Here is a 27,166-nt window from a genome sequence, read left to right as displayed (position 1 = left end):
CGGGCCGATCGTGCACGGCCCTTTCCACGTGCTGCAGCTTTCATCTTGGCACTGCTGTCATTAGCTTGGCTAGGCGCTTGCGCTAGAGGGAGATAGATTTTGGTTTGACCGTCTATCGGCAAAGATCCCATTTTATCCGAACCGAGCCAAAGCTCCGCAATTGCCCTTTGTGTACCCTGCGTATCCATCAATGAAGGCCGAGGCCTGTAATAGCTAGAAATGCATGGGGTATCGCTCATCAAGCCGCCCAAACGCCATCGAAGACCCCCAGTACTGACTGAACAACGACGCCAAAGCACCACTTCCCACCTAAAGTCCGTTATCCGCGACTCAACCTCCGAGGCTTCGAAAGAACCCATCTTGACTCCTTTGGTGGCACAACTTCCACCTCCTGAGTGACCTCCCTCGTCTGCACTATCCGCTCATGACCGTAGCTTGTCCTCGAGCTCCAAGAGAACATACTCGATACGTTCATGTTGTCCTCCTTCTTGCTACTTCGCGGCATGTACTTCCTCCAATCATCGAGATGGTACCTTCTCGAATTCTGCTGTTTCCTCTCATCGTGGGAGCCACTCTGAACTTGAGCTGTGATTTCGGCGCTGAAATGCTGCTCCGCGCTAGGCGTCAACTGCAATGGTACTTCTACAAGCGGTTGTGCAGACCGATGGCTGCGCGACGGCGAGTGGGATTGGGAACGCTGGGAGCGCTGGTTGGAATGGGAACGTGAGCGGGTGTGAGCGTCTTCGGGCGCCGTAGTCGTTGTGGCATCTGAGTTACCATACGATACGTCCTTAGGCGGCACCCGCCGCGTCCCGTTTGGGTGCGCGAGTTCAAAGTCCGTAAGGAGGGCTGAGGTATGCATGCTCTGAAGTGCTGTGATGAAGCGGTTGGTTCGGGGGAGCGTTGCTAGTAGGACCGACATATGTGCGGTGCAGCTGGGAATGTTAGCGGATCAATCGGATGTTACAGGGCAGGAAAGCTGCGTACAGTCCCCAGAGAACGCGGCCAAACGCTTCATCTGTGAAGGATTAGCGTAGGATTCCATCTTTCGGAGAAGTATACCCACAAGTTACGTCCTCATCGCGTATGTGTCGGGCGACGGAGGACAGCTGCACAGCGGCAAAGCAACAGACACTGCGATTATCAGAGAGTGCCCCGCCCGATCAATTTCGACTTCACTTACACCAAGCGCAATCCAAATAAGACCATAACGGTGACGCGCTTTCCCGTATCCATCAAAAGCTTCCAGAGCGTCGGAAGAATCCATACCGCAAGAACGGCATCAGTCAGGATGTTTAGGATGATGACAGGATAATAGAGATAGCCCTTGGTTGGGCAGTCGTCAGGAATGTACACCCACGGCTCCGGGAGGCCGCATTGAAATGCAATACCGAATATCGAGAATGTGCTCCAAAAGGCCACCAGGCCAAGCATGATGTTGTATGAGCGCGTTTCTTGCGGTGCCACGCGGTCGCTGAGCAGGACGACAGATGTCTTTGCCGACGCCATGGCGGCGATTGCCAATAATTCGCCCGCATACATGGCCTGATTCCTCATCAGTCACCGAATCACAATCTTTGCGAGGACACGTACCTTATAGTAGTCGTCAAGATCAGCTTGCTCGACATCCTTCATCCGTTTCCCGAGACCGTTGTTCGCGGCAATAAGGAAGCACACTGAGCTCGCGACGACAAGCGACTGAGCACGCTTAGGAAATGCCCGCAAAGGCCAGCGTTAAGGGGTACTGACCGTCCCGAGGAGGTACGTCCCATCGTCAACTTTGAAGCGTAACCTTTGGTTCCACGCGAGGCCAAAGCGAATGAATGCGACGATAGAGGTGATGAAGATCCAGGAATAAGTAACGATGATGATGATGGGGCCACGGTCGTCCGGAGTCAACGGATGGAGCGCTGGTTTGGCCCCCGGCCCATCTGCCATGGTCATGTCAAAACCCAATGGCGGCGATTAACCACTGGAGGCAAGAGAGACATGAAGTATGTACTAGACGAGTGGGCGTTGCAGGGCGTCTTCCGAGTTCCTCGACCTCATGGCGGGCGGGCGAGGTGAGGCGTTGATAGAGGCAGTATGTTTCAGCTTTCTCAATGGCATTCCTGCAGCCGTCCAGAAACGAGTGCAAAAAGTATCAGCAGGCATGGAGCTGCTCTGCTAGAGCAGGCCAATGGACGGGCCCGTAGCTGCGGCGGACGGCGCGGAACGCAAGGAGCTGGGCCGGAGTGTGTGCGGAGATCACGTTCGGTGATTTGTGGAGGGCGTTGTGTGGAGCGAAGGAGGAGCGACGCGTGGGATGTGGCCCGAAAAAGCAAGGCGCGGCCGGGGTGTGCCTGCCAGCGCCTGCCAGAATCCCGCGCTAGCCCGGGGCAGGTGTTCCACCCGCTCCGCTAGCTGACGCTCGGTCTGTTCGACGTCCCTCCCGCCACTACACATCAGCTGCGGCCTCAATTACGAGTCCAGCCGACGCTCCCACGACTCCCTTCCGCTGCATACACAGTAATCACCAGGAGCCCTTTCGGTGGCAAGAGGCCGGCCATGCGGGTGGGACCATGTTTCACGCCCTCATCCGCCGCTCAGAGGCAGAGTGGACGCTCATCACCGAATCCCAACCCTGTCAGCTGCACCGCTGCTGCATTGTGACACGAAAGGAGCATTAAGATCACACGGAGCGAGCGCTGATTGGCATCGCTTGCAGCCCGCAAAGCCTCTCGCGGTAGAATGCCGAATGAAGCCCTTCTCTCCCTCGCCCTGGGTCAGAACGCTCACCGACTGCTCGGTTGCGTCGCCAGCCGCGTGCTCGTGCTGCTCCGCAGCCGCGTTGATTCGGTGCTCAGCGGGACGAGGCGCAAAAAGTATCTTCATCGACTCGGATACGATGCGGTTTGACAAAGCGGCCGACCATCCTGCGTCTTCCCCCTGCTCGCTTCTGCCGGCATGCTGGGGTCTGGGAATTTTCCCCGCCGCAGGTGCCGACCGCTTATCGTAAGGTATATGAGCCGACGAGCGGTGGTTTTAATAAGCCGGGGCATGGTGGTTCCTGTCGTCCCACTGCGCTGGAATCCCCTTCTCCTTTATCTTGCGTTGAGACAACATGGCGATGGACAAGGACGTCGAGTTGACGACCCGGGCCGGCGAAGTGGACGAGATTGCTATGCAAGAGGCAATTGAGGATGAGAGGGTCAAGACGCATCAGCCTGGCGGCGCTCTCGAGGTATGTCCCGACCTTTATAGCTCACACTGAATTGCGATCAGCGCTCATGACTCTTCTAGCGATACATCAATTTGGTGTCTGCGGTGAACTTCTCGTTCATTCTGCAGTGCTCTTGGGAGGCTGCGGCAGTGACATTCCAGTTCTCCCTCAGCAATGGCGGCCCAGCTTCTATCGTCTATGGCAGCATCTTTGCAGGAATCGGAACCACCCTCGTGGCTACCTCACTTGCCGAATTGGCGTCCATGTAAGCGTCGTATTCCTGCGGACCCTTTTGGCCCCTCGCTTACTGAATGCTCCCAGGGACCCGACGGTCGGTGCGCAGTATCGATGGTCGGCTATGTTCGCACCAAAATGGAACAGATTCTTCGGTCTCATGCAAGGTACGTCCCCGTCACCCGAGCATCACGTTCAAGTTTCCGACTCTATGTAGGATGGATCACGGTCTTCGGCTGGATCTGTTCTTGCACGTCCAATCCGGCCCTCATCTCGAACGTGGTAGTCGGGCTCGCCATCTTCAACAACCCAAATTACGTCCCGGAAAGATGGCACGTCACGTTGATCATGTGGGCCATCACGCTATTCCCGTTCTTCGCGAACTTTTGGTTTAGGAAGCTCCTAAATCCTCTCGAAGCCGTGGGTGCCATTTGCCATGTGGTCTTCTTCATTGTTAGCATCGTCACTTTGGTCACTCTTGCTGAGCGAAGTACCGTTGAATACGTCTTCCACACCTTGACGCATGATGTGAGCGGATGGCAGAATCCCGCTGTAGCTTGGGGACTTGGATTGCTCACTGTTACATATCCTTTGAGCGGTAAGATGGTTCCTCCCCCAGAACCACGATCACATAATGCTGACGAGATATCAGGTTTCGACGGTGTCCTCCACATGTCTGATGAGGTTAAGAAATGTCGCATCCGAGTTCCGCGCTCGATGATCGCCTCCGTCGTCCTCAACGCTGTCATGCAATTCGCGTACATGATCACCGTCCTCTTCACAATAGGAGACGTCGACTTAGTCTCAGGAGACCCCCTCCCAATCATCCAAGTCTACTACCAGGCGACGAAGTCCAAGCCAGCCACCAACCTCTTCGTGGTCATGCTCGCAATTATCATCTTCGTTTCCTTCTTCAACGTCTTCGCCTCGGTCTCTCGCCTCCTCTGGGCCTTCTCACGCGACAACGGCCTTCCCTTCTCCCCATTCTTCGCAAGAGTTCACCCAACGCTCAAGATGCCGCTCAACGCCCTCATCCTCGTCGGGTCTTGCCTTGCTATCCTCGCGCTCATCAACATCGGCTCCAGCACCGCGTTCAACGCCTTTATATCGCTCCCCGCGCTCGCGTTATACATGTCCTACTTCTTCCCCATCTTCTTCATCTTCTGGCGCCGCATGTCGCGCTCGCATCCCACACCTGTGCCCTGGGGGCCATTCCATCTCGGCAAAGCAGGACCGTTCGTCAATATCGGAGCCATGTGCTACATTATCTATATCCTCATCTGGATGCCGTTCCCGGGATTCCTGCCCGTCGATGGCATAAACATGAACTACGCTGGCCCGATCGTCGGTGCAATTATCATTGGTGCGGTGGTTGACTGGTGTATTTCTGGTCGCAAGAGGTTCCAGGTGCCTGTTGCTAGGCACAGGCCGGACTTTGGTTAGACGGGTCTGCGCATATGAGATCAGATGTTTACGATAGGGAGGGATAGAGGAATAATGCGGAAGAGAACAACGATGAGATGCCTACATAGACGAACATAAACTGAATGAAGCAAATACACTCCTTGATAATTGCCTCACCTCTCTTCCTCTGTCTTTGCGATTTGAACCCGATTTTTCGGACGATGGGATTCGACGAACCATCGGCCCCTAGAAGCGAAAGAAGGATGAGGAAGCCATGGAGTCCGAGTTCCAAGCCGACGCCGAAGCCGCAGCTGTTGCTGTTGGCAGCGACTGCTCAGTGGACGTGATGATCACGACGAAAACTACAGATACGACGTCAGATGCAGCTACCGATCCTACGTGTGGCACCCAAACTCCAGCGCCTTCGACAGACTCCGATACCAGCCAGAAAATCAATCCTCGCTTGCTATCAGATGAGCACTGGCAACGGTGAAAAAGATTGAGGCGATCCGACGAATGTTTGTAAGCACAACGTTGGGGAGATTGTCCTCCCTTGGCAGAATTCACAGTACCCCTTCGCTCGCTCACGATCGTTGTACATGTGGTAGTTAAGCTTCAGGTCGACTACGCGGTGTCGGGCCGGAGCAGCTTCACCTTCCGATACGATTGTCTATGCGCACTACAGCATTTGACCATCTCCACAGTTATCGAAACCGGTTACGTCCCGCGTACCCGTTAAATCTACACTTCAGCCAAGCCCAGTCTGCTCCTTCTTCCAATTATTATCCGAATCGCTTCCATGCTCTTAAGTCTCGTTTGAGTTGTTTCAATATCGACGCCAGTCTGCGGTCACGAGGGTCTCGAATAAAGCGTCCCCCGAATTTTCCACTTGTCGACATTAGACCCGGAAGACGAGTATCTTCTTTCGCCGTCCGATGCTTGTTATGATTGGCTGGCTGCTCTTTTCTCTATCGTCCGTGTCAGTCAATGCGCGGTCTTCATTTACGAGTAGAAGCAGACCTTCTGCTGGTCGGAGTGGCTCTGGGTTGTTTCCCGAGGACCCATTGCAAGTGGTGCAGAGAAGAAGAACTTCTGCTGGCCGGCGTGGCTCTGGGTTGTTTTCCGAGGACCCATCGCAAGTGGCGCAGCCGTGAAAGACCTCCTGGGGATATAAGTGACTCTCGGACTCATTAAAGGTCGCAGTACACCCATGGTGCCGTATGCATGTGCTTGATGTTTTGAGAGGAGATTTGATGGATAACGATCTATCGATGCCATGAGGTGTCGCAACGGACGGTAGATATAATCCTTAGCTCCGCACATTTACAGTGAACCCTTCACCTGTTTCGAACGGGTTTTGTTGTGCTGTGACGATTCGGCGACGACAGGTTATCAGGCAGCCAATCTGTAAACAGCCACCACGACTTGTCGTTACGGTATCCACTAATCAAGTTCACTGTTGTTAGTCTTGGCGCTACTGCAGGCCTCACTGTCTGACGCTCAACTTCGTTTCAGTTCTGCCAAACTTCTAGCGTCTCGATTGCTACAGTTCGTGCTCCTTGCTGCGTCAGGTGCTCGGACGCTTTACAGTGCAGATCCATGGCGGATAGGGATCATGTAGACTAGGAGCATTGCGCGGGTATACTTACCCTTCGTGCTAACGATGAGAAATGGCGTAGCAGAGTAGCAAGCACGGATCCACCGCACGGGAAGCAGGCAGAAAGGAGGGTAGGTTGTGAAGTTCAGAGTGGAATAAAACCAGGATGCGGGAAGCCTTAACGTCGACTAGGCTACTTACTACAGGATTAAGTAATGAATACGGAATGATCGCAGATCTAAGATTTTTCCGGGCTCCCAAAATCGCTCGCTTAGAGGCCTCCATATTTGGAGACAACATCGTCTAGAAATGGAGGCGTTTAAGCCAACCGAACCTTAGAGTGTGGGTTATGGGGACACAGTCAGCTTTCAGCCACTCATAACCTCGCAAAAGCCCTGAGATTCGAAGTGCGCCTTGCATGCTCTCACCGGAAGCATAGCCACATCGCATGGTGATTGGATGCCCGGGGCTCCTGCGTCCTTCCAGCTGCAAGCCCAAGCCGCGGGGTCAGAGCCTTCCGACACGCAACATCAGCCTTCCTCCACGCTTGCGTGGCCCCTCGAACGTCCACGGAAAACGTTGACAGGTTACCATGGCGGACCCCATTACCGTCATTGGTACTGCGGGCGCCATCGCGAACATTATCGATGTTGCGACGACGACGATCAATGCCCTCCGCGATTTGCATGACCGATGGAAAGACGCCGGCTTCACGCTACTCAATCTGATAGCTCAGATAACAGCACTCAAAGCTGCTCTATCGAAAATTCAACAATGGCTGGACTCGGAGAACGAACGACTGCAGCATTTTCAGCTCACGATGGACCTGGACGCATCCATCACTTGCTGCGGGATGCTTATCACGAGAATGGACAGCGCAATCCAGGAACTCAATAGGGGCGCAGCTGGGGCGCTTGACCTGAGTAGCAAGATCAAGCTCGTTCTAGGGGAAAGAAAGAACGAAGAATTTCAAAAGCTGATCGATCGGCAAATCAGCGTGCTCTCGTACAGGCGGCGGCGTACATCCAGAAACAAGCATCGAGATGTTCGGTGCGGCAGTACCTAGAGGAGTACCGCAAGAGCGACAGGAGAAAGACAAGTCCGCCAAACCAAGAGGCGGGACATCTTCGCAGAGACGAGGAAGCCATGAACTCTATCCTCATAACGTGGCAGAAGCACAAGACGATCGGCGGCGGATCTACCATCGCTCGTAAACTTTTTCAACCAATAGGGATTCATGAAGCTCTACTCCGCGGTCGGAATAGCACAGCGAACAGGCGCGATGGTAAAAATGAAGATAAGAGACGGAGAATAGACTAACGAGGAAGATAACGTTTCAGGGGTTAGCGTCGACGAGTTTTAGGGATACTCATAATGTAAACGGCTGCGTATAATACTCCACGGCTCCCGGAGAGCTCTGAAATAGAAATTGGAATTGGAGCACGGAAAGACACTCCCATCAAGAATATAGGATTGCACGGGTTGCCAATATCCACAGCTTCCAATTCTTCCCTTCCTGACCAGGCCGGCCGTCACCAAAGTAAATCCACACATCGGCAGGAGTGTCACTCTGCTCTTTCACAAGGTCTTGTCCTTTGTGACATTGAAATTTGCCGTTCGTCCACGACCATCTTTCGCTCTACTCAGTGGTCGCATCGGCGTTGCGTCGCTTTCGCTGGTTATTCTAGCAGGAGGATAAGATCATTGGCTACCTCGCTCGCAGACTTATATCTGCCTCTCCAGCAATTCTGAACAACTTCGCCACCCACCCCTGGATCTAGGGGAGGGAAGTGCCCTTTGCGGTAAAGTTCCACAAACTTGGCTTCATCGTCGATGGTGTCGTATTGTGGGAATGGCCGATGCCCGGTTATGATATGATATATGGTGGATCCAAGGGCGAAAATGTCTGTCCTGATGTCCGCGAACTCTTTGTCGCAACGAGGCATGAAGGACTCTGCGTTCTCTGAAGCTCCCCCAGAAAGAAGGACTTCTCCATCAGGCCCTAGAACGTTGCTCCAATGAGCGTATACAACGCCTTCTGCAGTCTCTTTTGCGAGCCGGATCTTCTCTTTGATCGGAACTTGTGTTTCTTTTAGATACTTTTCCAACGATCCGTTTGGCGCATATTCTAAAAGCAACCCGTCCTCGTGTTCTCCTTTGAATTCGATGATGCGAGGGTGCTTGCCGAGCCGCTGAAGTATTTTCGATTCAACGCCGAGAGCGTCTGAAGTTCCTTTGAAATGTGGGTACTTTAAGACTGTTGACTCGTCGACAAAGCCGATGTAGTGGTTACTGCCGGTGGTGATGATATGCTGCACTCCGTCGGGAAAATAGGGTACCACATAGATATCCCTATCCATTGTCTGATAGGCAATTGTGAGAATGCAAACCCTTTGGTTTTGCCACGACGGAGCAGAAAAGGTTGGAAGCAATGCAAGTTGTTTTGGCGGTGTGACCCAGCGTCTGGCCACTATCGCATATTAGGCTTAGGGGATTATACAAGCAGTCCTGTTGGTCGAAGTTCCCATATTCGTTTTGTCAACCCAGTTGCCGCAATTGGTCGGACAAGGCACGGGAATCCATTTGGTGATTTTATGCTTTGGTTCCGCAGCGCAGTTCTGATAAGTCACCCGGACCTCGTGTCTTTCGCACATTTTAAGCTGCGCATAAATATTAGTATTATAACTGACTTTGTTGGATAATATCGCAGTACCTAGTACCAGGAAGTTCTTCGGTCGATACAACGGAGAGATGACAGGGTACAATCAGACGGTGTTGAAGGCTAGAGAGCACCGTTTAACCGTATTATATGCTTTCACGTTCGTCTATAACCGAAGACGATGGGCAAGACTAGGCAGCAACTTCATCAGATGTGAGCGATGGAGGTCGCAGCTCCAATTAAAACTTACCCGAAATGCCGCACAGCGCCGCTAGCTGGGATACCCCGCTTCGCGGCCCACGCCGGAATGTATCCCATCAGCTTCTGAAACAAGGTTCAGTCCGGCCACTGATAAGTCAACCAGGCAGGAACTGTGCCGCACCGTCAACAAGGGTTTTGCGTGCAAGATGGATAGAAGATGCTGATATTGTTTTTTTCCCAGGAAGTTCACGTAGGCGGCGGCACGAAACGTCGGGGAAAGAATGAGTGAATGGGAAGTGCCGCATAGCAACGGGATCACCGGAGTAACGAGTGAGCGCATGGTAATGGGCATTTCAGGAGGCGAGAGCGAGGACCGTAAGTAAGTATAATGCAATGAGTTGATCATGGCCCCTAATCTAAAAAGGTGAAATGTGAATCACACATCTACTCCTCTATCCCGAAAACTCCAAATGTAAGAAAACATGGATGGCGGCAAGTCTTGAGTCAAACGAACGTAGATACAAGAAAAGAAAAGAAAACCCAAACAACCATGAATGGGTGATGAGATAGCGACACTCAGCACCCGCCGAGCATCCTAGACCCTGAATGCGAAATATATACTTGAAGGGGAAGTAGTGATAGTGAAAGATGTGTGAGGTGGCGACAGGGGCCCCGAACACAGCCGTGCTGAAGGGTCGTCGGGAGGAACGGGAGGAAGAGTGGTGAGGTGGAGCAGGTTAGTCCTCGGTATAGCCATACCGATGGGCCGTGGATAGGAATGGGAAGTGTTGTGGTGGCGGCTAAGGTCGTTTCGGCGCTCGACCCGCTTTAGTTGTTCGGAAACCCGCTCTTCATGTTGTCGTACTTCGAAACCGGGAAGCTGAGCAAGTTCTGGCTCTGATCCAGCGCGCCGGTCCCGCCGACGGCATTGACGTACTGCAGAAATCATTAGGCCCTGTAACAATGGAGAAAAAGAGCGATCATGCACTTACCGTTGAGATCAAACTATCACTGCCCTTCTTATCGCTGCTGCTCTCCCACCACATACCGCCTCCCAGACCCATCGACTTGATAAGCGCAGTCTTCCTGGAGATGATGTCCGGCGTGTCGTAGCTGATCATGAACCTCTGTGCGGAATCGTAGCTGTAGCTGGCAAGCACACTTGTATCTGTAACCACGCTCGCGCCAGTCTGGGGCAGCGCCTTGTAGTCATACACACCCGCCTCCCATGTCCCCTGACCCACACCAGAGAATGCTTTCCCGGGCCCATCAGTGTTCTGGAACGCGCGTCCATATAGCGGCATACCCATTACGATCTTGGAGGCTGGGACGCCGTTGGCGGTGTAGTAGGCGATAGCTTGCTGCGTGTTGAAGGGCGTGGACGAAGGGTTGGATGACGAGGGGTAGAGGTTTGCCTGGTGGCCAGCGACGCTGTCCCACGAGCCAGCGTAGTCGTACGCCATCAGGTTCCAGAAGTCGAGGTACTTGTCCATGGCGGCGAGCTTGAGCTTTTGGTAGTTAGTCGGGCCGGCAGGGGAGGCGACGGTTAGGAGCAGGTGTTGGCCGTTGCCGTAGGTGGCGGAGTAGGAGTCAAGCTGGGAACGGACTTCGGCGAGGAGGGAGACCATGTCGTTGGCTTGGCTGTCGTCTGAGGGACTGTTAGTAGTGGTTCGGCAGATATGCGTCATGTGACTCACCAGAAGGATATTCCCAGTCGATGTCCAGTCCATCGAAGCCAAGATCCCGTAGGAGACCGACAGCGCTGCTCGCAAAATTCTGCCTACCGGCGGCAGTGCTCATGGGCTTAGCGAAGTTGGCTGAGTACGTCCAACCACCGATCGACAGTAGCACCTTGAGCTTGCGGTTCTGCTTCTTCAGGAGGAAGAGCTGCTTGGCGCAGCCGTAGACGTTGGTTCCGACGTCATTCCAGGAGTCGGTCGGATAGTGCTTGTCAGTATCGGCCCATGTGTCGGAGAGATAGACCTCGCCCGTCTCTGGCCGCACATTGGCGAAGGCGTAGAGCACATGAGTCAGCTCATTTGCGGGGAGGTCTTGAGGGTTGAAGGCGCGTCCGTAGATGGCCTGGGGAATTGTTAGCAAGGGAGCTCAAGGACATGGGCTATAACGGGAGGCAGTTACCCAGTTGACAAAGTAAGCTACGTTCTTGTACCCGAAAGCAGCGCGCTCCACAACGTCAGTGACCGGTTGAGGTATAGCGGCGGCGTTCGCCAGCCCAGCAAGCGGAAGAAGAGCTGCAAGAGTTGGAAGGCGCATTTTGTCGAGTGCAGTTGGTTGGAGGGCGGAGGAGATGCGGTAGCCAATCTATCGATATAAGGAGTGATAAGTGACGTTCTTATAGGGCGCCCATCGGCTCAAGGAGTGTGGACGCAGTCAGATGCTACCGTGACCCTAGGTAAGAGAAAGGAACGCCGATGCCTGCCGCGTTGTGAAAGAAAGGGGGAGGGAATGAGAGATGAGAATGCAACAGCTCAGTCCAAAGAGATGCAACCGCTCGACTGGAAATGAGACCCGACAAGGAAGCAACGTTAAGAAGAAGAAAGGTGCGCGCGTGCTGGGCCGGACATGTGGCGCCTAAAGGGGGTATGTATCTTGCCATGGCATTTGTAAAGTCGACTACCTGCCCTTACCCGGCAAGGCGGATGTAAATGACCCTGTCCTTTTGACATTGTCCTCCTTATGAATGGTACCTCCTACTATCACGCCTCCCGCTGAAGCGAGACTACCCGCCAATGGCACCGCAAAGCGGCCCTGGGACCTGCAGGGAAAGTGCAACTGCTCTTGCATCGTGATAATCTCTCCGGACAGCGGAGCAAGGGCTCTGATAGCGTCCTGCAGCGCGCAGCAGCTCGTCGTCGTTGAAGTCCGCGGTGTGCGCCTGGCAGGATGTCGTGTGGCCGTTATAGCGTGGACACTGATTTGCATAATTTACAGGGGGCGGCATCCCCAAATAGAGTAATAGCCGACCAAACGGCGGCGCCTGGCTAGATGGATCGATCTGGAAGGGGGCGGATAAAGTGACGCACCGCGAAGCGAGCCAGTCGAGAAGAAGAGCAGGATAGAGAATACTGTACCTAGATAGAGACGACGCTCGCCCCTTCGTACCCAAATTCAGCTATAATCGCTCAACCTTAGAATCAATACAAGTACATCTGTGAGGTGGGGACATGTTCTGGTTAATGCTCCGCTGCTCAACGAGAGGCAATTCCATCGAGATCCAAGGGACAAACTGCAGCAACGTCGGATGAGCCCAGCCCGGACGTACTTCTGAGAGCTGCTTCGATAAGGTCAGACGGCCAGATGGGGTTGTCATCCCACTCGCTGCAAGGTCGCCTAGGGATAGCGACTATGGTGTTGAGATGTACCCATACAAAGGGGTACATGCTCAAGAGATTGGCCTCCTGCGAAGGCGAGGCGTATTCGACTTCATTGGCAATGCCGTTGCGCTAATGGTAATGATTTACGGCGCGCTGCAGGAGAGCGCGCGTAGAAGAGAGACCACATACGTGCGAAATGTCACAGGTAACCGCATCTGAAGATCTGGCAGGTAGATAAGGCTTGGGATGTAACGGGGAGAAAGCGAGTGGGTGGAAGGAAGGCACGTTACAGATGCTATGGCGGCTTGTGATACCACCTAAGCCGGGATGGTTAGATTGAAGCGCCTTTTGTAGGAGGGCGCGAGGCCCGAGTCTAAACGCCGGACCCATGGACGGGTGCGGTAGGGGTATCCGTACCCCGCCTTATCGTTGTCATTGGAGGAAAGCACATGACCGATGTCTTGGATGTATTTGAAGTGTCAGGCTGTGCGACCGCCTGATCGAGGGATGCGCGGTCTGTAGCGAAGAGCAAGCGTTCTGACGGTGGTGGTGAAGATAAGAGAGCGGGCAGACGACTTGTGACGCGACAGGAAAGAGAAGGTTGAATGAAGGTTGAAGGGAGTGCGGCAGCCAAAGCAGGCGCTAACCGCATCCAGCCACGAACGGAAATGAAGAACGAAACGAATGGGGAAGGACAGAAAGACGCCTTCTGATTGGACACCGTTCGAAATGTTGCATATGTACTACCGCGCAACTCCAGAGGACTAAGTGGAGAGCTTCAACTGGAGGGGCATGTAGCTAAGGCCAAATAAGGACGGTGCTAGTGCAATAAGACACCTGCGCAAATGCACATGGGCCTGCAACGTGGTCGACATGTGCAGCTCGAGGTGTCGCGAACGATATGGAGCTTCGTACCGGGTAGGGGAAGCGCCTGGATCGTGGAGATGGTAGGGGTTTGCGCCGTGGCCCTGCATCATGATCTCCGCGGGCGTCATTCCTTATCGGTAGTGGAGATCAGGCACGCCCGGAACTGAGCGAAGGAAGCGCCCGGTAACCTCCCGAGCCGTTTGATGGAGCTTAGGTGACGCTCGGCGTACCTGTTCTCTTGTCCTTCAATAGCCTCCTATCCCTATTCTTCTGCGTGCCGCTGATTCGTCCCGGCCGATACTTGCTGCCATATAGGGCAGCTGTCTCCGCGTCGCCTCGCACCCACAGTATATCGTAGTCGCTGGCCTCGGTCATTGCAGCGTCCCGCTCAGTGTGATAGCCCTGAATGACCCTTATGTTGTAACCCTGCTTGCGGTACTTCTCCTCGACCTCTGGCCCCAATCTCATTTTGTTTATACGGTCTTGGGTGGCGTTGAGTTTGCGATTGGGTCGAGGCCTATGCAAATATATCGTGATGCGGGAGGGGGAGACGCGGTGGGTGCGAAGGTATGCGAGGGCAAGCGTGTCCACACCGCCGGCGTTGGACGGGGCGAATGCATCGCCGCGGCGTATTGCAGCGTCCAGAGCGCCGGCGTAGTTCGCCGAGAACTGACCAGGCGTAATTTCGATATGGCCTGAGATGAATGCTACACGAGGCGGCGGGGTTGCTGTTGCGGGTTGCGGTTTGGTGGAAGGGGAGGCCGTGGGGTTCGGAGCGGAGGGCGCGTTGGAGAGCGTTGTATTTCGCGACACGTTCGGCATGTTTTCGCGGGCGACGGCAGCCCAAGAAAGAGGAGGTGGTGTCATTTGTGTATCCAGGAGAGAGACAATCTGTTGTTCTGGCTAGAAACGGAGTGTGGGCTGTATATCAATCTCATTGCTGGTGAGTCAATGAGGCGGCAGCTGCCCTTCAGCCATTGTGGCTTATGGCGGGGGCGGAAGCTGTTCTCCGCACCGCCACTTATCGTCGATGATTTTAGATGAAACGTACACTGGACGACGAATTGGTGTCCGGCAAGAGAGTGGTGGTGGGTTGTCGGAGTGGTGGTCGGAATTCGCGGTGCGGAGCTACAAGGTCCGTGCGCGACGGTCGTCAATTACGCGTTACTCCCCCTTCAACTGTGGAAGACAAGGAAGACACTTGCAAATGCACACGCGCAAGTGTCTCGTCCTAACCGTGTCAGCTGCATACAACACGGAACGCAGGTATAGCATCAGCAAGGCGGCCCTAGCATGAGTCTATTTCCCACCGAGGCCCTGCCTAGTATCTACAATCTTTACTATCCTTTCCCTGGAGCCCGACCTCACGGCCTGTACCCCAGCCTCGTCCGCTTGGCTGTGTAGCTCCAAGCAAGCATGAAAAGCTTCGATTGCTTGATTACATTGCCTGAAACTTACTCCTCCATCTTTCCTTTGGAACCCATGGAGGTGCAGAGTCTATCCTCGCCCCGGGGCTCCTCCAAGTCAGTAGCCAGTCATTCGACAGGCTAGATACACGCAGACCCGGCACGAGGTGTTCACCATAGCCCCCCTCACAATCATCCCATATCATCGCATTGATAGCCGCAAATTTCTCCTCGACAGCTGCTCACTCTCGCATACACCGCGCCCGTCACCGTGTCACAGCCGTATTGCGGGTCCAGAATCGCCGGAACTGGCAAAAGATAAACCTCGAGCAAAGCAACGATTGGCTCCATGCCCCATATGCGATACTAGAAGGGACCGATCCGTATTCTATGGATGCCCCGCGGTCGAGTTGTGATGCGGGGACAGAGGATTTTCGCCGGAAACGGAAAAATCGGCGCCATGGCCCCCAGATATATCACCACAGCCTACCTCGCTTGCTTCAGCCATTTCTCTACTGTACCATACGCATCAAGTAAGGGCGACGGGCTCGGTTACGTAAAGGTATGTACTGAGATAATTCGAAGGAGAGCGATTCGCTATGCGGTTGTATGCGATGTTGAGGGATGACTGCTGACGCTGTCGATGGTGATAAAGCTGCCGTGCTACGTCGAGACACTCGATGCGGCCTCGCCGGCGGGGTAGGAGGATTGTGGCTTCAAGCGTCATGGGGGCTATTCGAGGCTATAAATTCCGAATCGATACTACGACTCTCTGCCCGCTATTTTCTTCAAACATCTCAACTCCCAATAGCGAGAATCGTGTACCACAGCCCATCCACAATGCTCCTCGAAGCCCTCCTCACTCTCTCCCTCCTCCCCGCCATCCTCGCCCAATCCCAACAACAACCCGTCGTCAGCCTCATCATGGTCGAGACCTACTACGTCGCCTCTATCATCACTGGCGACGCAACCGCGACCACCTACTCTCTCCGCTGCCCCGCCTCCCTGACCTCGGAATGCGAGGACATATCCACCGGGTACTCCTTCACCGGGGTCTCGGGAGCATCGACGCTAGGCGCGACCTTTGGCCTCACCGCCAACGGAACATACACGGGCGTGGAAGTTGATTGCACGACTACGCAGGGCACGGCGGGGACGTGCACGGGTATCTTTACTGACGGCACGAATACCAGTAGTACGGTTGGGCCAATGTCTGGCGAAGACTTTGCGAGTATTTCGCCGATTACGGTTACGGGTGGGTTTGAAAATGTTGCTACGGCGATTTGTGAGTACTGTCCTGCCTTCAGTGAAGAGTGTTGCTTACCGGTTGTGTAGCTTCTGAAGGCTCAGGTCCGACGGCTGGGCCGAATGTCTATGGCGCCGCGGTCGTGGGAATAGCTGGTATGCTTGTTGCCGGATTTTAGCTGTGCCGTGCGAGGATGAAGACTCGCTGCTGCGCGGACTTTCGTTGATGGCATCGTGGTTTCGTAGTAGGAACGTGTTTTGGGAGGATTGAGCAGCTGAAGCAGGTTAGTTTAGGTAGAGTGCGGGAACTATGGGCAATCGAACATGCTTTTCAATCTCTATGATAATGTATCCCCATGCCTTAAACCTGCAACCGCTAGGGCTGCTCAAGTGTAGGTGTACTCCGGTAACCGTTCGCGTTCCAGCGCCCTGTTCATCTCGTCATCTCCCTTCTTGTAAGCCTCTACCTTCTCTTGATTGAGCTCCCTGTTCAACGTTTTCCTCCGACTATTGATCTCTTCCATCGTCGTCAGATCTTTGCCCTCCTTCTTCGCCCTATCGTATTCCTCATCGGCCAGCTCTCTCTTCCGCAGTTTCTTGAGCCAAGCGTCCAGATTCGCCGCGCTGCCAAAGCAGATTCCATAGCCATCGCAATAACACGCATTTATGGACGGACAGTGCTCGGCGTTTCGGGTAAACAGATACTGCCACATATACTCAAACACGCGACCGGAATCTTTGTCTTCAAGACGTGTGGCGAGGAGCCAGCTTCGAAGGTGTTCGTACAGAGCCTTCGGGTTGTCTCTTACTCGCTCCCGGCTTACGGCGAGCTGAGCGCAGCAAGCCTGCGAAAGGACTGGTGGAGGCCGATGACCAGGGAACATCTCCTGAAACAGCTCGAAGCTGAACTGCTTCTCTTCGGGCTTGATGCGCTCGTCGAAATCCACTTTGGCTCTGTCGAGGTGTATCCAGTCAGGACACCCCGGGTCATGATGGCATCGGAGGTTCATGTAACCTTGGCGAGCAACGCGGTCATCGCGAAGCCGCTTGATAGTCGTGGGCGTATCCAGGTCCAGTAAGATGTTGTTATGCCACGCTCCTTTGTGAGCATGCACGAAAATAATGGTGTCGGGAAGGCTGTCGTAATGGTCGATGATGAAGGACAAGTATACCATCGCCTCGTGGCCTTTGTTCTTCGGTATTTGGAGTTTTGCGTCTGGTTTGTCGACCTCGTAGATGGCGGTTTGCAGTTCCGGTAATTCAATCTGGATCCAGCTGATGTCTTCGTCTTTCGTCTTGGGCACGACCAATATTCGGGTATAGTTTGAACCCGGTGGTTTGGCAATTCCGGGATAGAAAGGGGGCTTTCCGTTGGTCCCGACAGCGTCATTACCGTCCAACGGGACGAGCGGGTATGGAGAATGTCGCGCGCCGTGGTTATGCCAGAAGAGAACCAATAGCAGCAGGGCGACGGCCGCCGGTACCGCTCGCCGGGCGTTTGGAGACATGCTGGGAACGCGGGCGTGAGATATCAGGATGCAATAGCACACCAAACCAGGCCCAGAAGAACGCGATAGTCCATGACGTGGATGGTGTTGGGAAGGGAGACGCGATGATTCCGACGCCAGGTGTTTGGAGTTCTGATCGCGACTGCCCCTGGTCAGCGCACAGACCACAAATAAGCAGCGCGGACTCTTGCTGTGCCCTCTCTGTTCGTCCTACCTCACCCGCCCTTTTTCGTCGTGTTTTCAGCCACGATGCCTCAGGGCTTCTCTACGGAAACTTACGACTGGGCGGCGTAGCGCTTCCTACAAAATTCCAAGCGGGTCCGGCGATCGGCGCGTGCGGGCATTGATGAAGGAAGAGCCACCTAGGCCACTCTGCCTCCAAAGAGACCACACCTTGTCCAGTCATCATGCCCTTTCTCTTTCGACCCAAGTATCTACCCCAAAAGGACATTCCGAACCTTAAAGGCAAAGTGTTCTTCATTACAGGCGGTGTGTATGCGAGCCCTGGGCCTCTTCGATGTGAAACTCACTTTCTCAGGAACTAGCGGACTGGGCCGGCAGGCCATTCTCACTTTGAGCGCGTATGGCAATCCATCCCACATTTACTTCACTGGCCGCAACGTAGAGAATGCGAAGGACCTCATCGAGGAAGTGGGAAGCGACAAAGCCACGTTCCTTGAATGCGATCACACAAGCTTGGAATCCGTGCGAGCTGTCGCCCACCAGCTCTTATCACACACGGATCGCCTCGACGTCCTCGTAAGCAATGCTGGAGTCATGGCAATTCCTCCACGCCTCACCAAAGATGAGTACGAAATTCAATTTGGCATCAATCACCTCAGTCATGCGCTCTTCATCAAGCTTTTGCTGCCGCTGCTAGAGCGAACTGCGAAAGAGCAGGGCGAAGCAAGGATGGTTTCGGTTGCCTCGCTAGCAGCAGCCCATACTGCTCCGGGCGGGATTGCATTCGATGGACTTCGCACGACTCAGGATGACCTCGGTATGACGGCGAAGTGGATACGGTACGGTCAAAGCAAGCTTGCCAATATTCTGTATACTTGGGAGTTGGCGAAACGGTATCCATGGCTTACAACAGCTTCCCTGGAGCCCGGTACGGTATGGACTGGTCTTCTCAGCAACTTAGGATTCCTGGATCGTATGTTCTTGAGGCTTTTGACTTGGTGGAAGTCTTATTCGTTGGAGGAGGGAGCATACAATGCATGCTGGGCTGCTACGGCTGAGAAGAGCAAGATTGAGTCGGGAAGATTCTACACCCCGGTTGGCGTACGCGCCGCAGCCATGGCCTATACTGAGGATGAGGCGCTGGCCAAGAAGCTATGGGATTGGACTCAGGAGCAGCTGAAGGATTACGATTAAGCTCTATTCAGGGCGTTCGAGGGCATTCCAGTATGTGGGAGCAGAAGGGATCCTGTTTGGGATTCGCGTCCGAAGGTCAGATCTTGTGTGTTCTGGCCAGTTGCGTGTATTCGCGCCTTTCCTATGGAGATCGACGTCATCGACCTGGAGCCTGACTCGCTTAGACCGAATCCTCGGCCTACACGGCATGTGGGGTAAAGCAACATCCACAAAGCATGAAGAGATATATTTATATAACGTATCAAACCGACAGCTAGAGCACCCAAACAGACTCCAACCTCACAAACTACGATCGTGCCATCGGCAGAAAAGCCAATCTTGTTCCACCACCCGCCTTCCATTTTCTCTCATCGAGTGCTCTGGTACCTGTGGCTTCGCGGCATACCCTATGATGAATGCGTCAGGCCTCTGTTCGAAAGCTGTTCGAAATCGGCTTAATCACCATCATCAATACAGATCCAATCTCATCTCATGCCGCGCCCTGACCTGGCCTCTATCGATGTCAACTACCGCCGCATCCCAGTCATGGCGATCGGAAGGGATGTCTACTGCGACTCGCGCCTGATAATCGCGAAGCTTGAATCGCTTTATCCAAATAGCGCATTGACGCCGCGTACACCCACTGAAGTGGGCATTCGCAAGCTCCTTGAAAACTGGACCATTGAAGGCGGAGTCTTTTGGAATGCGGTTAAGATGATGCCGTACTGGACGCCAAACGGCTTAATACAGGACAAAGCCTTCTTGGATGACAGAGAACGGCTTACTGGTCGTCGTATGACAACGAAACATATGGAGGCCAATCGCCCAGACAGGCTCCAGCACCTACGCCAAGCCTTCGATATCTTAGAGACTACATTCCTCGCAGATGGGAGGAAATGGATACTGGGGGGTGACGAACCAACGCTCGCGGACATCGACGCGGGTTGGCCTTTTGCATAGCTGGTCGCTGATCGCTGGATGAAAGGGTCATTGTCTGAGGAATTCGTGAGCGAGAGGGAGTTGCCTATGACCTTCGCATGGGTGCGTAGGTTCAAGGACGAAGTCGAGAGGAAGAAAACTCTAAGTCCGAAGCCGACGAGGCTTGAGCGAGACGCAATGTGCGACCGGGTGATGAACACTTCTGCCCAACCAGAACCGGTGGAAATCATCCAAGGGGATCCATTGTGCCTCAAGCCTGGAGATAAAGTCGAAACCTTTGCCTCGGACTACGGATCAGCTCACAAAGACTGCGGGGCTATTATTGGGCTGGCTCTGACCGAGGTCGTTATCCGCAATTCGTAGGGACTTCATCTGCACTTCCCGCGCTGGAACTTCCGTATCAACAAGCTACCACTGAGCGCAACATTGGGACCTTCTCTGATCAAACCCAAGAAGATCCCTAAGATGCGCCTCATCTCCCACCACGGCTCCCCATATACCCGCAAAGTCTACATGCTAGCCCTCGAGCTCGGTCTAGCGCAGCACATCACCCTTCAAAAAGTCGTCGTATGCCCCATCCCATTCCCTGGGTGGAGCGACAACAATGAAGATGTCGCCGTGTACAATCCCATGGCTAAGATTCCATGCCTGGTACCGGAGGATGTACCAGATGGGATATTCGACTCAACGAACGATCTGCGATTACCTCACCAACCTGGCTGGGTTGGATCCGAAGAAGGATAGCCGATACTGGCGGTTTCATACCCTCCACGCTTGCGCGGATGGATTATGGATGCTGCCATCCTCATAACGTATGAGCTTCGCATTCGTAAGCAGCGCGGCCTGAAGTTCAGCGAATGGATTGAGGACAGAAGCTGAAGGTTCTGAGGGGTCTAGATCGCTTCGAGAGTGCTGCAAAGGAGGGCATTCTGACTGCGCCACAAGATGGCTCGCCTGCGTCAGCGGATGAAATTGCGGTTGTGGTTGCAACTGCGATGACGGAGTCGATTGTCTATCTTGCGGTGGACTGGAGAAAGGGTAGATCAAAGTTGGAAGAGTGGATGGGGAAGTGGGAAGGAAGAAGCAGCTTCGTGGAGACGCCGCCGAGCAGGGATTTGGGTGTTACGGAAGTGAGGGGTGCTTCGAAGATATGAACGAGCCGAAGGTGCTAGAGGACTATGACTGCATTTCTTCAAGGTGACTGGAGCGGCCTCCAATGCGAGGTAGCATAGGCATGCTAAAAGTCCGAACCCATCAGGATCCCCTCCAGTAACCTCACTCTGCCGCCTCAACACAAACCCGCGCAACCTCCTCCGGACTATTCAACATAGCACAATGATCCGCCCCCTCAATCACCACCTTCCTCAGACCCTTCGCCCCCCTCTCCTCCGCCTTCCTAAAACTCTCATGCTGCACATCCGGCGGCAGCGCCACATCCTTCCCCCCAATAACCATCGTCGTCGGCACCTCCTCGTACGCCGCATAAGTCAGGGGCTCCACGAACGGCGCCACGCACTGCGCGCGCACCATATTACCCCACTTCAAGCCTTCTTCCTCCGGCAGCGAACCGCACAAGAACCGGTAACCCGCGTCGCCGGGCACGGGCTCGATCCACGGGTCGGACAGATCGGGCGGGAGTGGCACGTGGCCCGCGGTGAGCTCTTTCATCGTGTTGCCTACCTCGGCGAGGAACGATCCAATGAGTATTATACCTTTCAGCGTTCCACCGGTCTTGCCGTCCGCCTCGCGGTCTTTCTTCGCGAGCCCCTTGCACGATTCGAGCGTGACGAAGCCGCCGTACGAGTTCCCGACGATGACGACATCTTTGCCGGCGTCGAGGAGGGAAGTAGCGTGCGAGCGGATGTGAGTGACGTCATCCGCGAAGGTGGGGACCGTGTCCTTTTTGCCGCACGAGGGCAGGTTGAAGGCGAACGCGGTGTAGCCCTGCGCCGTGAGGAGGGAGACTACTTTGGAGTAGTAGGTGGAGGGGCACCAGGCGCCGGGGACGAAGAGGAAGGCTGTGGTGGAGTGGGACATCGTTGATTTGTCTCGGGTGGACGAGTTTTAGAGGTTGTTTTGAGAATGCGAGGGCTCGTCTTCTAAGGCGAGGGATACCTTCCTTAGGCTTGAGCGGTGCGCTTTATATACATGTTGGATATCGGGGGTGCCGGCGTCAAACACCGCCGTTCTATGCTGCCTTGCCCGATCTCTTCCGATCTGCACGTCTCTTTTGGTCAGTATCGAAAATTTGACGTTGGACATGCGCATCTCCTGAGGCCTTGAGGTCTCGTGTAGTGGGACGGACTATGCCTGTTTGGGAAGAATTGTACGAGCTGTCCAATTGGCGCGAAAGGACTCAACCTAACTGCTTTGGATATGGAGATGTGTGATGGCAGAGAATTTTCATTGTCAGTATAGCTCGAAGTCGGAACTCTGTGCGTGGTTTGAGAGAGGACGCGGATGCGGGGGAGAAATCGGCAAAGGACTGTACTGCCGACCCGAGCGTTCCACGAGGAACTACGCAGACGGCAATACTGATGCGGAAGATATGAGAGGCTTTCCCATTGCGCCCTTGGAGAACATGCATTCATACCATGGCAGCGTGGAACGGTACCTGCATTGCGATGGACACGTTGCCTATCGGACAACGGAAAACCCTGGGTCCAATCTCGAAATGAAAGCCTCAACCTCACTTGGAGGTGCGATTCATCTTATTCCTCTTCCCTGCGAGCACCTGCTTCGTGCCGTTAATTTTTAAATGATGAGAATGGACAATTTCCTCTTGAAATCGAGGCAAGGGGAGCAGAAGTCGTAAGGTGTTTCAAAATGGCTAGCGTTGTTTCTTATCGATAGCGTCGCGAACTACAACTCCTTTCCATCCGCTATCCCTCACTACTGAGACTACTCTCCATCACTCCGTCATCCTCTTCCAAATCCTCTTCCTCTCTGCCGGCCTGTCAAATCCTTCCCGGCGCAAATCGCTTATCTTGATGGATGAATAGACGTCCCGCAGCGCCTATCCGGGAGCCCGGTTGAACACAAATGTTGAAACATCCTGCGACCCACCTCTGACGATCATCAATGCTTCCACGCGTCCCACGCTTCGTTTATGTCCCACTAGCAAGCTTTTGGATGTCTGTTCTCTACCGGGCAGTTGGTCGAGTGGCTCAGGCTTCACTGTGTCACTTGCTGCCTAGAATTGCAGTCAGTTAAAACGAAGTGGCATCCTGAAGAGACACACTCTAGTAAATGCACTCCGGTAATTGCAGCGTCACTGGAAAGTGTTGGTCGAGTTCATGTTGGACTTCCTACCATGCATGAATACTGGGCCACCTTTGACTTGGGCAGTATTGAGTTCCACGCTTCTCAAAACCATGCAAGAGCCACCAGTGCATGAGCATCACTGACTATCTTAGCAGTTTGTCCGATGGTGTGCTGGCGCGGGAAGTTCCATCACCACTTGAGTTACGCCACCCAATGTGGGGTATCCGATAACGATACATGTCCACGAGAGCTTCCGTAGTATCTCGGTTTCACGTTTCTGCGTACTCCACGAAATGTCGAAGCTTGATTCCTTCATCCAAGCCATGGCAGAAACGAGCTACAGCGAGAATGGCTTGCTCCGCTTTGAGGCGCTGTTTGGTCTAGAGTTCCCAGCGCTTGACACCGAAAACAGCCTCAAAGGACACAATGGACATGGCTCAGTGGTTTCAAATGCGTCTCTCAAAGACGCCTTCACCGGGAACCGGTTTTTGCAGCTTTCCCGTTGCAGGCTTATCCACGGCAAAAAGCGCGGAGCGCATCACTATCGCGCCTGAAACCCTGGCACTACCCGATATAGACGCCACTCATGGAGACGTTGTTCCCGGGGAGCATATAGGAAAGAACGTCTTAAATCTAGCGGCGATGCTTTCCTACCTCGTCGCACCTTCGCCGAGGCCTGGGTCGACGGTCGGAAGATCACCGAGACCCGTACGAGACCCGTACTGTGCTCTGAGAGGTCACTGATAAGGATGAAGCACAATGAACATTGGCTAGCGACGGGTTCGTCAGTACCGACAATGGACCCCTTCTGCTCTTTCTATTCATACTCGTGATGCTCGGTTCATCTTGAGTCTCCTCATGTTCGCCTTTTCGTTTCTCGCTTGAGCAGTGCTCACTCTTTACTTGGTACTCTTTTGTAATTCTAATTCTAGAGATCTTGTGGGCTGGTTCCCCGAGCAGTTTCGTTTCCTTTAGACCGCAAACATGGAGAAGAGGTCTTCCACTTCGAGCAGCATCCTCTCGAGAAAGTCTACTCCACTGCAAGCGCTGGAGAAGCGGCTAACGTCATGGGACCTGAACATGCCGGACGACGGATGGGCTTCAATCTACAGCACCGACAAGGACTCACTACAGAAAGATAACGTATCCATCCTCACGGATGAAGTGCCTCTCCACAGGGACACCGAGTCCGTATACGCACTCCCTGAAGCAGAGAAGGAGAAGGAGAATTCACCTTATGAGGAGGTCAGAGCGGCTGTCCCCAACTACGATGAGGACTTGCCAGCCAACACAATTCGAGCCTGGGTCCTGGGTCTACTGCTGTCCGTCTTTGGAGCAGCTGTCAACACTATCTTTTCTCTCCGAAACCCTGTCATTGGCGTTGGTGTCATCGTCGCTCAAGTATGTTCCCTGCCATAGCATGAATCACTTCGCTGACATTTTTCTAGCTCATCGCGTACGTGCTCGGAAATGCTTGGGCCAGGTTCATTCCCTCCAAGCAGTACACCACATATGGCATCAAATGGAACCTCAACCCGGGACCCTTCAACGTTAAAGAGCATGCCATCATCGTCGTCATGGCCAACGTGTCCTTCGGCACCGCGTACGCCACGGATATCATTCTGGCTCAGAAGGTCTTCTACAAGCAGGATTTCGGAATCGCATTCCAGCTGCTTCTGACCATTACAACATCAAGCGTCGGATATGGTATCGCTGGTATCCTGCGCCGTTTCCTGGTGTACCCGGCAGCTATGATCTGGCCGAGCAATCTGGTCAGCGTTAGCCTGCTGCATGCGATGCATGAGAAGGAAGAGGATCTCGACCCTACCGTTTTTGGCGGGAATATGTCGAAGTACAAGTGGTTCGGTGTCATCTTCTTGGTGTCTTATATCTACTACTGGATTCCTGGGTTTCTCGCACAGGTATATTTCAACCCGAGTTGCTGACTGAGGTGGTATGACTGACGCACCATAGTTCCTAAGCATCTTCGTATTCATGACCTGGGTACGTATCCTTAGGGCTCTGAACACCTTTCCTGATACACTTGCTAACGTACCCTACACTGCAGGCCTTCCCGCAAAGCCCTGTTGTGAACCAAGTTTTTGGAGGCACCACAGGTCTGGGTCTGCTACCATTGACCTTTGACTGGACTACAATAACTGGTTTCACTGGAAATCCAATGATTCCACCATGGCATGCAATTGCAAACACATTAAGCGGCATCTTTATTTTCTACATTATCGGATCGCTCGGTCTCCACTACAGCGGCGCATGGTATGCGAAGTTCCTCCCAATGAGGTAAGCTCTTTCGTTTCTCTCCATATGGCTAAATGACTGACGACGCTGCAGCGATTCTACAACATACGACAACACAGGTCTGAGCTATAATACGTCGCGCGTTACGACGCCCCAGCTCACGCTCAACGAAGCGGCGTACAAGGGATACTCTCCGCTCTTTCTATCTACGACCTTTTCCTTGAGCTATGGCTTATCCTTCGCAACAATCGCATCAGTCGTTGTCTACACGCACCTCAATTACCGCCACCTCATCGTTAGTCAGTTCAAGAACTCGAAGAGTGAGAAAGCAGATATCCATATGAGGCTCATGTCAAAATATAAGGAAGTACCGGAGTGGTGGTACGGAGCGCTTTTCCTGCTGATGTTTGCTCTGTCTCTAGTTGTCGTCCTCGCCTACCCGACAGAGTTCACGTGGTGGGCGTTCCTGATTTCGATCATCTTTGCTACCGTCATGTCGCTCCCAATTGGCATCATCCAGGCCATTACGAACTTGCAGATTGGACTGAATGTCATTACGGAGTTTATCATGGGGTACATGCAGCCCGGCAAGCCTTTGGCGCTCATGATGTTCAAGACTTATGGCTACATCACGGCAAGTAGCGCACTGGGATTCGTTGGGGACCTAAAATTGTAAGCGCATTTCAATGATAACGTCGTGCGATCTGCTAATGGCTTTGTAGTGGCCACTACATGAAAATCCCTCCGCGAACCATGTTCACAGCCCAAGTCGTGGCGACCACGCTCTCGTGCTTTGTTCAAATCGGTAAGTGACCGTCTCTTCTCCTCTCGTTCGTACTAACGGATCATACAGGCATGTTGAACTTCTCTCTAAACAACATCGAAGGCATCTGCACCCTCGAGCAGAAACAACGTTTCTCCTGTCCTGGTGGTCGAGTCTTCTACTCCGCATCTATCATCTGGGGTCTCCTTGGCCCGCAGCGCATGTTCAGCCCGGGCCAAATCTACGCCGCCCTCCTATTCTTCTTCCCCGCCGGCGCCATCATTACCGTCATCATTCACTTCGCCGGCAAGAGAATCCGTCCTCTTCGCTTCGCCATGACGCCTCTCATCTTCGGCGGCGGCCAGGGTATCCCGCCGGCGAGCCCGCTCAACTACATGACCTGGGGCATTGTCGGGTTCATCTTCCAGAAGTATGTGAGGACCAGGCACTTTAGGTGGTGGTCCAGGTTGAATTATCTGACTGCTGTGGGGTTGGATACGGGGCTGGCGATTAGTACGCTGACGATTTTCTTTATTTTTACGATTAATCGGATTGACCCGCCACAGTGGTGGTAAGTGTACCCCTTTCTTTTGATGATATGCGGAAAGTCGCTGATGAACATGCAGGGGCAATACTGTCATGGCCACGACGATGGATAATCAGAACACCGCTATCCAAAGCCCGGTTCCCGAGGGTCAGACTTTTGGGCCCAAGGTCTGGTGATGGGCGGAATTATCTGTCTCTGGGTGGTGGGGTTCCGGAATTCCTTATATACTACTGTCGCTACTAGAGCGTGCACGTACTCGTCGTAATGTCTCTCTTTAGCCCTTGCTTCCATGTACATCTACCCATATATACAGCCTGCCGCTTCCCATAGCAATAGCCTGACCCAAGCCCATCGCTACGCCCTCTTCGCTACTTACCCTCTGG

The 27,166-nt window shown here is 53.7% G+C and overlaps 13 protein-coding genes across 13 annotated transcripts; 7 read left to right on the top strand and 6 right to left on the bottom strand.

Annotated features, from left to right (window-relative positions):
- Positions 1-93: 93 nt before the first annotated feature.
- BU26DRAFT_524928 (uncharacterized protein) lies at positions 94-2,235 on the bottom strand. The gene is made up of 6 exons (XM_033830385.1): positions 1,750-2,235; positions 1,594-1,698; positions 1,184-1,545; positions 1,067-1,134; positions 988-1,018; positions 94-935 (listed from the first exon to the last, which is right to left on the bottom strand). The coding sequence occupies exons 1-6, from the start codon at positions 1,942-1,944 to the stop codon at positions 320-322; spliced, it is 1,377 nt and encodes a 458-aa protein (XP_033676779.1). The 5' UTR covers positions 1,945-2,235; the 3' UTR covers positions 94-319.
- A 754-nt stretch (positions 2,236-2,989) lies between these two features.
- On the top strand, positions 2,990-4,889 carry BU26DRAFT_170108 (putative amino acid permease). Its single transcript, XM_033820262.1, has 5 exons — positions 2,990-3,223; positions 3,283-3,467; positions 3,524-3,603; positions 3,654-4,034; positions 4,089-4,889. The coding sequence occupies exons 1-5, from the start codon at positions 3,104-3,106 to the stop codon at positions 4,877-4,879; spliced, it is 1,557 nt and encodes a 518-aa protein (XP_033676778.1). The 5' UTR covers positions 2,990-3,103; the 3' UTR covers positions 4,880-4,889.
- Positions 4,890-6,977: 2,088 nt separating this feature from the next.
- On the top strand, positions 6,978-7,800 carry BU26DRAFT_524924 (uncharacterized protein). The gene has a single exon (XM_033830384.1). The coding sequence runs from the start codon at positions 7,030-7,032 to the stop codon at positions 7,501-7,503; it is 474 nt and encodes a 157-aa protein (XP_033676777.1). The 5' UTR covers positions 6,978-7,029; the 3' UTR covers positions 7,504-7,800.
- A 124-nt stretch (positions 7,801-7,924) lies between these two features.
- BU26DRAFT_555944 (uncharacterized protein) lies at positions 7,925-9,200 on the bottom strand. The gene is made up of 2 exons (XM_033832351.1): positions 9,151-9,200; positions 7,925-9,097 (listed from the first exon to the last, which is right to left on the bottom strand). Exon 2 carries the CDS (start codon positions 8,795-8,797, stop codon positions 8,117-8,119), a length of 681 nt encoding a protein of 226 aa, XP_033676776.1. The 5' UTR covers positions 8,798-9,097; positions 9,151-9,200; the 3' UTR covers positions 7,925-8,116.
- Positions 9,201-9,697: 497 nt separating this feature from the next.
- BU26DRAFT_495808 (glycoside hydrolase family 18 protein) lies at positions 9,698-11,964 on the bottom strand. The gene is made up of 4 exons (XM_033826230.1): positions 11,437-11,964; positions 10,995-11,379; positions 10,290-10,945; positions 9,698-10,233 (listed from the first exon to the last, which is right to left on the bottom strand). Exons 1-4 carry the CDS (start codon positions 11,569-11,571, stop codon positions 10,126-10,128), a joined length of 1,284 nt encoding a protein of 427 aa, XP_033676775.1. The 5' UTR covers positions 11,572-11,964; the 3' UTR covers positions 9,698-10,125.
- Positions 11,965-13,709: 1,745 nt separating this feature from the next.
- BU26DRAFT_571519 (uncharacterized protein) lies at positions 13,710-14,321 on the bottom strand (the record flags this gene model as incomplete). The annotated part of the gene is made up of 1 exon (XM_033834146.1): positions 13,710-14,321. The coding sequence occupies one exon, from the start codon at positions 14,319-14,321 to the stop codon at positions 13,710-13,712; it is 612 nt and encodes a 203-aa protein (XP_033676774.1).
- Positions 14,322-15,745: 1,424 nt separating this feature from the next.
- BU26DRAFT_511180 (uncharacterized protein) lies at positions 15,746-16,329 on the top strand (the record flags this gene model as incomplete). The annotated part of the gene is made up of 2 exons (XM_033827276.1): positions 15,746-16,190; positions 16,241-16,329. The coding sequence occupies 2 exons, from the start codon at positions 15,746-15,748 to the stop codon at positions 16,327-16,329; spliced, it is 534 nt and encodes a 177-aa protein (XP_033676773.1).
- Positions 16,330-16,361: 32 nt separating this feature from the next.
- Positions 16,362-17,754, bottom strand: BU26DRAFT_170023 (uncharacterized protein). The gene is made up of 2 exons (XM_033820259.1): positions 16,479-17,754; positions 16,362-16,425 (listed from the first exon to the last, which is right to left on the bottom strand). The coding sequence occupies exon 1, from the start codon at positions 17,656-17,658 to the stop codon at positions 16,537-16,539; it is 1,122 nt and encodes a 373-aa protein (XP_033676772.1). The 5' UTR covers positions 17,659-17,754; the 3' UTR covers positions 16,362-16,425; positions 16,479-16,536.
- A 118-nt stretch (positions 17,755-17,872) lies between these two features.
- On the top strand, positions 17,873-19,129 carry BU26DRAFT_170036 (oxidoreductase). The gene is made up of 2 exons (XM_033820261.1): positions 17,873-18,147; positions 18,197-19,129. The coding sequence occupies exons 1-2, from the start codon at positions 18,066-18,068 to the stop codon at positions 19,033-19,035; spliced, it is 921 nt and encodes a 306-aa protein (XP_033676771.1). The 5' UTR covers positions 17,873-18,065; the 3' UTR covers positions 19,036-19,129.
- A 377-nt stretch (positions 19,130-19,506) lies between these two features.
- Positions 19,507-20,316, top strand: BU26DRAFT_535168 (uncharacterized protein; the record flags this gene model as incomplete). Its single annotated transcript, XM_033831254.1, has 2 exons — positions 19,507-19,957; positions 20,000-20,316. The coding sequence occupies 2 exons, from the start codon at positions 19,507-19,509 to the stop codon at positions 20,314-20,316; spliced, it is 768 nt and encodes a 255-aa protein (XP_033676770.1).
- Positions 20,302-20,865, top strand: BU26DRAFT_170031 (uncharacterized protein). Its single transcript, XM_033820260.1, has 2 exons — positions 20,302-20,765; positions 20,851-20,865. Exon 1 carries the CDS (start codon positions 20,419-20,421, stop codon positions 20,695-20,697), a length of 279 nt encoding a protein of 92 aa, XP_033676769.1. The 5' UTR covers positions 20,302-20,418; the 3' UTR covers positions 20,698-20,765; positions 20,851-20,865.
- Positions 20,866-21,120: 255 nt separating this feature from the next.
- On the bottom strand, positions 21,121-22,200 carry BU26DRAFT_524919 (alpha/beta-hydrolase). The gene has a single exon (XM_033830383.1). It carries the CDS (start codon positions 21,988-21,990, stop codon positions 21,229-21,231), a length of 762 nt encoding a protein of 253 aa, XP_033676768.1. The 5' UTR covers positions 21,991-22,200; the 3' UTR covers positions 21,121-21,228.
- Positions 22,201-24,297: 2,097 nt separating this feature from the next.
- Positions 24,298-26,959, top strand: BU26DRAFT_440149 (small oligopeptide transporter; the record flags this gene model as incomplete). Its single annotated transcript, XM_033824376.1, has 8 exons — positions 24,298-24,618; positions 24,666-25,139; positions 25,192-25,221; positions 25,286-25,515; positions 25,567-26,145; positions 26,196-26,278; positions 26,327-26,807; positions 26,863-26,959. 8 exons carry the CDS (start codon positions 24,298-24,300, stop codon positions 26,957-26,959), a joined length of 2,295 nt encoding a protein of 764 aa, XP_033676767.1.
- Between the last annotated feature and the right edge of the window lie 207 nt (positions 26,960-27,166).

This window comes from Trematosphaeria pertusa (genome assembly GCF_010094035.1).
Source record: "Trematosphaeria pertusa strain CBS 122368 unplaced genomic scaffold BU26scaffold_22, whole genome shotgun sequence".
Taxonomy (NCBI): domain Eukaryota; kingdom Fungi; phylum Ascomycota; class Dothideomycetes; order Pleosporales; family Trematosphaeriaceae; genus Trematosphaeria; species Trematosphaeria pertusa.
This window is presented reverse-complemented; position numbering and strand designations above follow the sequence as displayed.

Excerpts from the sequence above, each read along its gene's own strand:
- BU26DRAFT_524928 (XM_033830385.1), bottom strand. The coding sequence starts at position 1,944 with ATGACCATGGCAGATGGGCCGGGGGCCAAACCAGCGCTCCATCCGTTG. Across the intron at positions 1,135-1,183 it reads TTATTTGGATTGCGCTTGGT|TGTCTGTTGCTTTGCCGCTG; the intron begins GTAAGTGAAGTC and ends TGATAATCGCAG. Across the intron at positions 1,019-1,066 it reads ACGCGATGAGGACGTAACTT|ATGAAGCGTTTGGCCGCGTT; the intron begins GTGGGTATACTT and ends AATCCTTCACAG.
- BU26DRAFT_170108 (XM_033820262.1), top strand. The coding sequence starts at position 3,104 with ATGGCGATGGACAAGGACGTCGAGTTGACGACCCGGGCCGGCGAAGTG. Across the intron at positions 3,468-3,523 it reads CTTGCCGAATTGGCGTCCAT|GGACCCGACGGTCGGTGCGC; the intron begins GTAAGCGTCGTA and ends GAATGCTCCCAG. Across the intron at positions 4,035-4,088 it reads TGTTACATATCCTTTGAGCG|GTTTCGACGGTGTCCTCCAC; the intron begins GTAAGATGGTTC and ends ACGAGATATCAG.
- BU26DRAFT_524924 (XM_033830384.1), top strand. The coding sequence starts at position 7,030 with ATGGCGGACCCCATTACCGTCATTGGTACTGCGGGCGCCATCGCGAAC.
- BU26DRAFT_555944 (XM_033832351.1), bottom strand. The coding sequence starts at position 8,797 with ATGGATAGGGATATCTATGTGGTACCCTATTTTCCCGACGGAGTGCAG.
- BU26DRAFT_495808 (XM_033826230.1), bottom strand. The coding sequence starts at position 11,571 with ATGCGCCTTCCAACTCTTGCAGCTCTTCTTCCGCTTGCTGGGCTGGCG. Across the intron at positions 11,380-11,436 it reads TAGCTTACTTTGTCAACTGG|GCCATCTACGGACGCGCCTT; the intron begins GTAACTGCCTCC and ends ACAATTCCCCAG. Across the intron at positions 10,234-10,289 it reads GTGATAGTTTGATCTCAACG|TACGTCAATGCCGTCGGCGG; the intron begins GTAAGTGCATGA and ends TGATTTCTGCAG.
- BU26DRAFT_170023 (XM_033820259.1), bottom strand. The coding sequence starts at position 17,658 with ATGTCTCCAAACGCCCGGCGAGCGGTACCGGCGGCCGTCGCCCTGCTG.
- BU26DRAFT_170036 (XM_033820261.1), top strand. The coding sequence starts at position 18,066 with ATGCCCTTTCTCTTTCGACCCAAGTATCTACCCCAAAAGGACATTCCG. Across the intron at positions 18,148-18,196 it reads AGTGTTCTTCATTACAGGCG|GAACTAGCGGACTGGGCCGG; the intron begins GTGTGTATGCGA and ends TCACTTTCTCAG.
- BU26DRAFT_170031 (XM_033820260.1), top strand. The coding sequence starts at position 20,419 with ATGCGCCTCATCTCCCACCACGGCTCCCCATATACCCGCAAAGTCTAC.
- BU26DRAFT_524919 (XM_033830383.1), bottom strand. The coding sequence starts at position 21,990 with ATGTCCCACTCCACCACAGCCTTCCTCTTCGTCCCCGGCGCCTGGTGC.